General features: G+C 44.8%; 1 protein-coding gene across 1 annotated transcript; it reads left to right on the forward strand.

Moving 5' to 3' along the window:
• Positions 1 to 205: 205 nt before the first annotated feature.
• Defb123 (defensin beta 123) lies at positions 206 to 6,767 on the forward strand. Its single transcript, XM_027945117.1, has 2 exons — positions 206 to 263; positions 6,622 to 6,767. The coding sequence occupies exons 1-2, from the start codon at positions 206 to 208 to the stop codon at positions 6,765 to 6,767; spliced, it is 204 nt and encodes a 67-aa protein (XP_027800918.1).
• Positions 6,768 to 10,434: the final 3,667 nt, after the last annotated feature.

Below are 10,434 nucleotides of genomic sequence, written 5' to 3' on the forward strand. Positions count from 1 at the left end.
CTGCTGTCAGAAAGATACAGGGAGGCTTATCGGCAGGGATGTGTGACCCACACTGTGGACTTGGGGCGTGGGACTGTCCCCATGGGCATCTGAGTTCCGGGCGATCAGAGGGAGTGTTGGCCAGAGACAGGGCAGTCCCCCAGCCCCCATTAGCTTTGCCACGGCTCTGCCCTGCTAGCTGCTCTGCCTCGAGCCGGCTCCAACCATGAAGCTCCTATCGCTGACTTTGGTGGCTCTGCTGCTCTTGTCCCAGCTCACTCCAGGTAACCTGGACCCCTTCTGGGGAGGGGAAAGATGGAGAGACTGAGGTCCGGCCTCAAGGGCAGGGAGGACTGACTCCCTGGGCCAGCAAGGGGCCAGCATTCAGGGTCGTGCAGAGGAGGTCACTGGCCGGCACCAGGTTGCAGATCTCAGGTACCAACTGCAACACCCAGAGTTTCTCCCCAGTCACTCCACCCTCCCTTCCCCTGCTCAGCTCCAGGTGGCCTGGCACATGAGGAAGAGGGGGACAGGTGGGTAGGAGAAGCCAGGAGGAGGACAGGGCAATAGCAGAACCTTTGCAAAAATGTCCCCAGGAGAGATCTCAGCTGCCTTAATGGGAGAGAAAAGCTTATATTCACTTTGCTGTCTCTGCCCCGACTCTGTGCTGGGAGCCAGGGCCACGGAGATAAACGGCATGGCCCTGGGGAGGCAGCTAAACAGCCCTGCCACCCAGGCGGTGGCAGGGGGAAGCAGGGACTAGGTACACCTGGGAGGGGCCAGCCCAGGCAGAGGGCAGCACAGTCCTGGAGGGATACCCGGTCCTGAGAATTGAGAAGAAAAGAGAAAGGGAAGGAGAAGAGGTAGAGCAGGAAGGGTGGCCCAGGCAGAGGTCAGCTTGCTCGAGGGTCCAGACGTGGGAGAGAGCACGGTGCCTTCAGGGAACTGTCCCGACTGTAGGTTGGATAGGGGGAAGCTGAACATGTGTCCACGGCCCGGGTCTCAGCCTCCAGGGCCAGGTGAGACTGCGGGAAGACTTAGCCAGAAAAGGGCCCTGGGCAGGTCTGCCCACCCCAGCCTAGCACCAGCCACCTGCCACCTCCTGCTCATCTGGCAGAAGCTTCTGCCCTCCCCAAGGCCCACACTTACCATTCCAGAGTCCGAATGTGAGAAATCCCTAAGCAAGTTCACCTAGGTCCTTGCATCTGTCTATGGCTCGAAACACCACCCAACTGGGGTAAAGAAGAAAGCACAGAACCCAGGTGAGAGCCCACCCCGCTGTTTTCTAACTCTGTGGCTCCCAAAGCCCCTCAGATGCTCACAGGGTCAGTCTCCTCACTTCTCCCAAGGTCTGACAGCATCGTGGGTGCACAGTGATATCAGGTTCAAGGAACAACAATGAACACACTGAAATTTTTCTCTGGGGAAGAAAAACAAGCAGTTTCTTTATTTTCTATGACTTATCTGAAAGTTCCCAGGAACTTCTATTCTGATAATGGAGGAGTCGGTGGGAGGAAGGAGCAGGAGAGATTGCACAGGGGCTGTGCCTTTTAAACTCAGCAGCTAGATGTTTGCTTTTCTTCAGTGGTGCACGCCTTTAATCCCAGCAGCTCAGGAGGCTGAGGCAGGAGGATCATGAGTTCAAAGCCAGCCTCAGCAATGGCGAGGCGCTAAGCAACTCAGTGAGACCCTGTCTCTAAATAAAATACAAAATAGGGCTGGGGATGTGGCTCAGTGGTTGAGTGCCCCTGAGTTCAATACCCAAAAAAAAAAAAATTATTCATATTCTCTCTCTCTCTCTCTCTCCCTCCCTCCCTCCCCCCACTCCCTGTTACTAGGGATTGATCCCAGGGCCTCACTCATGCTAAGCAAGTGCTCTACCACTGTGCAACACCCCCAGCCCTTGCTATTTTTCACTTTGAGATAGGGTCTGCTAAGTTGCCCATGCTGTTTTTGAACTTGTGATCCTCCTGCCTCAGGCTCCCAGTGGCTGGGCTTACAGATTTGTGCCACCATGCTTGGCTTCAGTCTCTTGAATTTGGTCTTTTGGCATGTCTTCTTTCTTATGCCCCATCTTCCCCTTCCCAGAATTCCATCTGGGTTTAGGAGGAAATGACTGGATAGGTCATCAATGAATTAATGAGTTGGTTCATTCAGTAAATACAGTTGAATGGATTTCATGTGTCAGACTCTGTGATAGGTTCTAGAGGGACCAAAACAGAACAAAGCAAGATGAGCAAAATCTATGTCCTCTTTGACCTTACATTCTACTGGCCCAATGAATTTTTTAGAATAATAAGTGAAATTTGTAGTATGACAGGTGATGAGTTCAATGAGTAGAATAGGTAGTAAAGGGGATAGCAAATACCAGGAGGTGGATTTGCCATGTTTAAGGGAGAGGCATGACTCTCTATGACCTTAGGGAGCACAAGGAGTTAGTGATGGGGAAGAACACATAGGCTTCAGGGAATAGCAGGTGCAGAGGACCTGGGGCAGGAGCAGGAGGTGGTAATTAAGGCCCTGGGCCTGATCCTCACTGACTTCTGGGATAGCTCTCACTGGGTATGGTTAGTGAGTATTCTAGTACTTGCTACCAGATCCCATGGCTGGTGAAATCCCCTGGCCTTGTCAGAGGTTGGTCCCCATTGACTTGACCCTTCATTTCAATCAATTCTTCCATGTGGTTTCCAGATTAAGGCTATTCACACCTTCTCTTCCTGCCTTCCTCATTGGAGTCTAGCCTTGGCAGGTTCCTCTGGATCTCAACTCTCGTCACCTCTTTCCCTGTCTTCACCAGAGACAAGAGAATTTGCAGACTTTCCAGATCCATATTATGCTACAGGAGAGCAGAGGGAAACGTTGGTAGCATCTCTCAGCCATTTCAAACCCCCCTTCAGGCGGTCCCATGCCGTGCTGTGTCCTCGCAGCAGACAGGAATTTCTCTAAAGCACTGGCAATGTCCCTGAGCTATGCTCTGACTGCCCGCAGGGAGTGCGCCCCTGCCCTGGCGATCTCTCCAGAGCATCCTGGGTGTTTATAGCCACAGATCCTCTTGCCCTGCCTTTCCCCACGACTTCTCTCCGCTTCCCGGGGTCAGGTCAGTCCGCAGGCTGCAGCGGCGGAGAAGCAGAAGACCACTGTGCCCAGCTTGTCCCACTGGGCTGGCAGAGGAGGATTGAGCTCCACCAGGGCTCTCAAGCCTGCTGCTGCGGTTACAGGAAGTGGATTGAGACTGCCCAGTGCCCTGGAAACAATTGCAAGTGTTTCCCTTCCACTTCCTGTGGGCAAGATGGGAGTTGGGAGGAAGCTCCCTCAGCCTGACCCTTGACCCCTGGAGCACTCAGTTCTTGCTCCTTAACTTGAACCACACTTGAGCTCTCTTCCCCTCTTCCCCTCACTGGACCAGAAGTTCTCCGAGGGTGGGTGTCTAACTCAGGGATAGTTGTACCTGCTCCCTAAAGTCCTCTTGGTCTATATCTGTGGCTATTTTCCTGGGATAGGCATCTGGAAAGGAAGTTGCAAGGTAAAGATTATTCGTATTTTCAAAATGTGTAGATTCTTGCTAAATAGCCTCCAAAGAGGCTAAAACAAAAAGCCTGAGTATCTTTCCTCTCTCCCAGACCAATAGCTCATCCTAACACTCAAGTTAAAAACCAAGATGCTGCTGTTAAAATGATGGTTTTTCCTTGTCTTCTTTGCAAAATAAAACACAGAATCCCAGATATTGAAAATCACATAAAGCAAATGAGTGACTTAGTAAATGTGATCAGGTGCTCGTCCTATAACCGTCTCACCCAACGAAGACAGAACTGGGTTTGTCATCAGACTAAGGGGAAGGGCTGAGTCTGACTTCTAGGCAAAGCCGAACCTCAGCACAACGTGGACAGGGATTCACAGCAGGCCTCAGGCTGAGAAATGGCTTCAGGACCCCCCATTTCCATGGAAAGCACAAAACCAAGAAATAGGGGGGATTTTGCATCCCCAAATTCCTTATCTGACAACTCTGTACCTGACAGAAATCAGGCTGCTTTTCAGTGTGGAAAGACCTGGTTCCTCGGGGAAGAATGATAATGATTTCAGTACAAAGTTTCCAATACTGGTGACTTGAGAAAAGAGGAATTCTCAGCGTTTTGTCCTTTATTAATGAATGGAAGCGATTTCAGGGTGTAACAAAATATTCTAGGCCCATCTTGTACAATTCCTGCACCAGATCTTGAGCGAGCTCTAAGATTTGTAATAGCCAATTTTATCCTTGCCTGGTCTGCCTTGGAGTAGTAATTCCAGGGGTGTGGAGCCTTCAAAGAGCCACTTCCATGTCCGCCCCCTGGGCCTTTGTGCTTTTGCTTTACATTTCACTTCTATACCTGCTATGACCCCCACAGTGCATTGCTCTCATTTTGCTTTAAATGATCATCTTTTTCTTCCCAGTGATGGGATTGAACCCAGGGCCTCGCACATATGACACAAATGGTCTTCCACTGTATCTCCAGCCCTAAGCAATTATATTTTAAATGAGAACAAATGTTGTTCACTTTTGGCCACATATTAATCAATTATGGCTCTCTTTACTCCTTTATGTAGACATCTAATCTTCCATCTGATATAATTCTTCTCCTGCCTGAATAACTTCTTTTAACACTTCTTGTAGTGACATCTTTCGGTGATAAAATTTCTCAGCTAAAGTTGTAGCTCCCCATTTTTAGAGGACTTATGCAGTGTAAAGAATTCTGGGTTGAGTCATGCATGGTGTCAGACACCTATAATCCCAGAGACTCAGGAGGATAAGGAAGGAGGATCACAAGTTAGAGGCCAGCCTCAACAATTTAGTGAGGCTCTAAGCAACTTAATGAGAACCTGTCCCAAAATAAAAAGGGCTGGGAATGTGACTCAGTGGTAAAGACCCTATGGGCTCAATCACCTGAAAGATTGGGAGAAAAGAAGGAAGAAAGGAAGGAAGGGAGGGAGAAAGTGAAGGAGGAAGGAAGGAAGGAGCTGGATTGATTTTTTTTTTTTTTTTTTTTTTTTGTACTAAGGATTGAAAACCCAGGGGCACGCTCCACTCAGATACACCCCAACCCTTTTTGCTTTTATTTTGAGACAGTCTTCTTAAGCTGCTTAGCGTCTTGCTAAATTGCCAATGTTGGCCTTGAACTTGTGATCCTCCCACCTCAGCCTCCAAAGTCACTAGGTTTATAGGTGTGCCCCCCCCACACCTGGCCTGGATTGAATTTGTTTCCTTTTGTTACTTTAAAAGCCTCTCTCTATTGTCTTCTGATAGTGTGCAGTTTTTGATGGACTTCTTCTATTATTGTCATCATTTTCCCTGTGTATTTCATGTGTCCTGTGGCTCTCTCAGATTTTTTTCTTTAGCATGATTTTTAGGATTTGCTATGACATGCCTCTGCCTGCTTCTCTTCAGGTTTTGTTCTGCTTGGAGTTCACTGAGGCTCTTGCTTCTGTGCATTGACTATTGTTGTCAACCTTGAAACTTCTTTGCCATTATTCCTTCAAGTGATGTTTTGGGTCTCTCCTTCTCTTCTCCTCTGGGGCTCTGGCTGGAGGAATGCTAATCTGCTCATTATGTCTGCGCTCTCTCTCCCTCCCTCTCCCGCCCTGGCTCCCCCTCTGTGGTTCATGTTGGTAGTTTCTGTTGCTATGTCTTCACCTTCATCCATCTTTCCTTCTTCAGTCTAATCTGCCCTTAACCTCACAAAATGAGCTCTTCGTTCACTAATGTTTCATTTCAAGAATTTCCATATGAATATTTTTACACCTTTATTTCTTCTCATCATGCCCTTGTTCTCCCTGTACCTTTTTTAGCCTGTGGAGCATATTTAAAATGTCCATCTGAGGCTGGGGATGTGGCTCAAGCTGTAGGGCGCTCGCCTGGCATGCGTGCGGCCCAGGTTCGATCCTCAGCACCACATGCAAACAAAGATGTTGTGTCCGCCGAAAACTAAATAAATAAATAATTTTTTTTTAAAAAATGTCCATCTGCCAGTTCCATCATCTTTGTTATTTCTGGATCAGTGGATTGATTTTCTCCTGGTTATGGGTCATATTTTCCTGATTTTGTTGTTGTTGTTGTTGTTTTGCCTGGAAAATTAGCTGGCGGCTCTATACCCTGTCAAATTTACACCCTTGGTTGCTGTATTCAGTTATATTCCTTTCAAGAGTGCTGGATCATGTTCTGCCGGGCACTTAGGTCACTAGTAATCAGATGGACAATCTTAGAACTGACTGTTAAGCTTCTTCAGGGACCTCCTTTGGTCTAGGGCTAATTTGGCAATGACCCTCTGGCCTTTCCCCTCAGGGAGGTGGGCATACAGAACATTCCCAGACCCTCACAATCATGGGGATCGTTCTCCTACTTCCTTTCGAGATTCTTTCACTGGCCTTTGGTAGTTTCTTTAAACCTGATAACTACTCCGAAGACTGGGGGCTCCCTGCACTCTTGCTCACCCCTCCCTCTCTCTCTTTCTCTTTCCCTCTCTCTAATCCCACGATCCACAGATTCCAGCGGAGTTAACCTCCTTGAACTTCAGTTTCTATTCCTCTATCACTCCACCCTGGTGACCCCATGAGGGGTTCCCTCTCCTCACCCTAAAACCCCAAACTCCTCCTGTCTCTCCTTCGTTTCAGGTGACGCCTTGAGGTGCTGGAACCTTCATGGCAAATGCCGCCAGAGATGCTCCAGGAAGGAGAAGGTCTATGTTTACTGCACAAACGGCAAAATGTGCTGTGTGAAGCCCAAGTACCAGCCCAAGAACAAGCCATGGCTGCTGTGAGTGCCCTGCAGCCTGGAGCCAGGAAAAGGCCCATGAAGTCACCCTAGATTTGAGCCAGGGGATTCTTGAGCTCTTTGTCAATAAACATCTGTGGCTGACCCCCGTGTTCGCCTGTTGGTGTACCCCAGGACCCGCAGGAGAGCCCCGCACAGGTGGTTCAGGAAGTCAAAACTACTTTCATAACACAACACTCACTCTCTCACCAAAGCTCAGTGGAATTTTCTGGAATCTACAAGATAGGGTGGCATAATTGTTCTGGCAGCTAACAAAAGATGTATTTGTGTGCTCTTCTAGAATTTTTTAAGGTAAAAAGCTTAAGATAAAAGGATGTTTCTTTTCAGAAATTAACTCAGTGATAATTCTGTTCTCAAACTGTCCTTGGTTGCATTATTCATCCTGGTACCCTCATCCTTGTACAGTGAATCATTAGTTTGAAATCTCAAAACTTTCCTTGAACAAAAAATAAGTACACTTTATGTTCTTGGTTTGCAGAAGCATATTAACAACCAGATTCAGAAGGAGAATGTTCTCCCTGAGGGAAAAATAATATTTATTCTAGTCCCTAACTAGAATAGATAAATAATATCTATTCTAGTTCTTTTAAATACAATTTCTGGCATCTGTACAATTTAAAATTATAAGACATTCACAGAAGCAGAAAAAATATGACCCACAATCAAAAATAAAAATAATCAAATAGAAGCAGACTCAAAAACAGTACATTAACAACTTTAAATAGCTATCATAAATATACTAAAGAAATCAGAAGAAAAGATTTATTTTAAAAAAGATGATAGGGACGGGCACAGTGGCACATGCCTGTAATCCCAGCGGCTTGGGACACTGAGGCAGGAAGATTGTGAGTTCAAATCCAGCCTCAGCAAAAGTGAGGCACTAAGCAACTCAGTGAGACCCTGTCTCTAAATGAAATGCAAAATAGGGTTGGGGATGTGGCTCAGGGGTCAAGTGCCCCTGAGTTCAATCACCCCTGCATCAAAATAAATAAGAAAGATGATAGGATGGAAAATTAAAACTAATATATAAGAAAGTATCTGTTTTCTACTGCCATATCACAAAACCATTCTAAAACTTAGTAGATTAAAATATAACTTTTTATTATTTCTCACAATTCTGTGGGTTGAATGAATGTTTCTTCTGATTTTCTCACATGGAGTCACTCATGTGACTACATCTCTCTCCACCAGGCCTCTCCATCTCAAGGAAGTTACTTTGCCTTCTTATGCAGAGGCTAGTTCCAAGAGGGGAAGGCCCAATACACAGCATCTGTCAATCTTCTGTTTGTATTATTTGCTGGAGTCTCATTGGCCAAAGCAAGTCACATGACCCAGGGTCCAAAGACATGAACACTTGATAGGATCCATTGCAGATCATCACATAGCAGTCCCTCAAGTGGAATCTCTAAGAATAAATTGAGCATTTTAAACCAAAAAATATATGATCTAAAATCAAGAATAATACACTAGATGTGCTTCACAGCAGACCGGGTGCATAGTAGAAGAAAGAAAGAAAGAATAAGTGAACTCAAAGTAGATCAATAGACGATACACAACTCAAACCCCAGAGAGAAAAGAAAGAATGCAAAATAAACATAACAAAGCACAAGAGGCTGGAACAATATCAAATAGCCTACTGTGTGCTTAAGTGGAGTACCAAAAGAGAAGAGGGGAATATATATTCTTAAAATATAATACTGTAAATTTTCCAAAATTATTGAAAGACATCAATCCACAGACTCAAGAAGACCAGTGAAGCCAGGTGCAGTGTCATCGCCCTGCAATCCCAGCTACCCAGGAGGCCAAGGCAGGAGGATCTCAAGTTCACAGTCAATGACATAGGCAACATAGTGAGACCCTGTCTCAAAAAGAAAAAAAAAGGAAAGAAAAGGAAGAGAGGGAGAGATAAAGAAAGGAAGGAAGATTATAGAAAGCCTAAATTAACAGACATAACTATGTTCATGAACTGAGTCTCAATAAAGAATCAATTTTATATTTATTGTTCCTAAATTCAATGAAATTCCAACAAAATTTGTCCCATACTTGCTTGTTCAAAACTGTGCACATATAATCAAATTTTTGTTAGGGCTATAAACACAAGTGATAAAGCTATTAATAAAAGCTAAGATGATAATAAACACAAATCGAGATTAGTAGTTACCTCTATAGGAACAGAGTGGGGTAATGTGACTTTTTTTTAAATTGTTGGTAGATACTGAGGTGTTTGTTGTCTTATTCTTTTTATACTTTCAAATTCTTCCCCCCCCCTCACACACACACACACACACACACACACACACAAGGCATTGAACCCAGGGGTCCTTTGCCACTAAGTCACATTCCTAGCCCTTTTTAATTTTTTTTTTTAATTTTTATTTTGAGACAGGGTCTCACTAAGTGGCTATGGACTCACCAAGTTGCTGAAGCTGGACTTGAATTTGCAATCCTCCTATTTCAGCCTCCTGAGTCACTGGGATTATAGGCATGCACTAATGCACCCATCTTATAATTTAATATATTTGGGGAGGGGTTGTACCAGGAATTGAACCCAGGGATACTTGGCTACTGAGCCACATCCCCAGCCCTATTTTGTGTTTTTATTTAGAGACAGGGTTTCACTGAGTTGCTTAGCACCTTGCCATTACTGAGGCTGGCTTTGAACTCACGATCCTCCTGTCTCAGCCTCCTGAATTTCATGTTTTTGAAACATTCTTTTATCTTATCAGTATATAACAAAAAAGTTTTTTAATAAATAAAAGTTATGAGCATTAAGTGCCTTAATTAATGCAAGGCCAGAAAAATTGAGAAAACTAAATCAGTCATAAAGACCTAGAAAAGAAAATATTTAAAAATGAATGTCTTGGGCTGGGGCTGTAGCTCAGTGGTTGAGCGCTTGCCTCACATGTACAAGGCACTGGGTTCAATCCTCAGCACCACATTAAAAAATAAATAAAATAAAGATATTGTATCCATCTACAACTAAAAAAATTTTTACATGAATGTCTTATTAAAGATTTTTATCCAGAATATGTAGAGCTCTGGAAACTCAATAAAAAGAAAACAAACAATCCATTAACAAAAAGAGCAATAGATTTCGAACAGATAGTTCAACAACAACAAAAAAAAGATACACACTATGGCAAATAAATGCACAAAAAGCATTAGTTATTAAAGAATGCAAAATAAGACCACAATAAAATACCACTATACACATTAATTCGAGTGTCTAAATTAAAGTGAAGGGCTAGGAAGGCAGCTCAGTGGTAGAGCACTTGCTTAGCATGCACGAGGCCCTCGGTTCACCCTGCAGCACCACAAAAACAAATTAAAGTGACTGACCAAATGATTGTTGATGAGGTATGAGTTTTGACAGCTGCAACTCTCACACACCTCTGCTTGGGATGTGAAATGGTCCAGTCTCTCTGGAAATAACTGGGCAAGTGAAACGTAATCTATCATACAAGTCAACTGTTTCAAGTCCACCAAATGACCCCTTGCCAAGCTGCAAGATGCTATTTCTTCCCAATCTAAGCCCTAATTTTCACATAAACCATTGAATTGGACCAACAGAATTCCACGGCGTGGATATGGAAATTGAGGGTCTGATTTTCAGCCCCTCTTTCCTGCAGCTACAAGAAATTAGAGGTTCTCTG

This window comes from Marmota flaviventris, chromosome 2 (genome assembly GCF_047511675.1).
Source record: "Marmota flaviventris isolate mMarFla1 chromosome 2, mMarFla1.hap1, whole genome shotgun sequence".
Classification (NCBI taxonomy): Eukaryota; Metazoa; Chordata; class Mammalia; order Rodentia; family Sciuridae; genus Marmota; species Marmota flaviventris.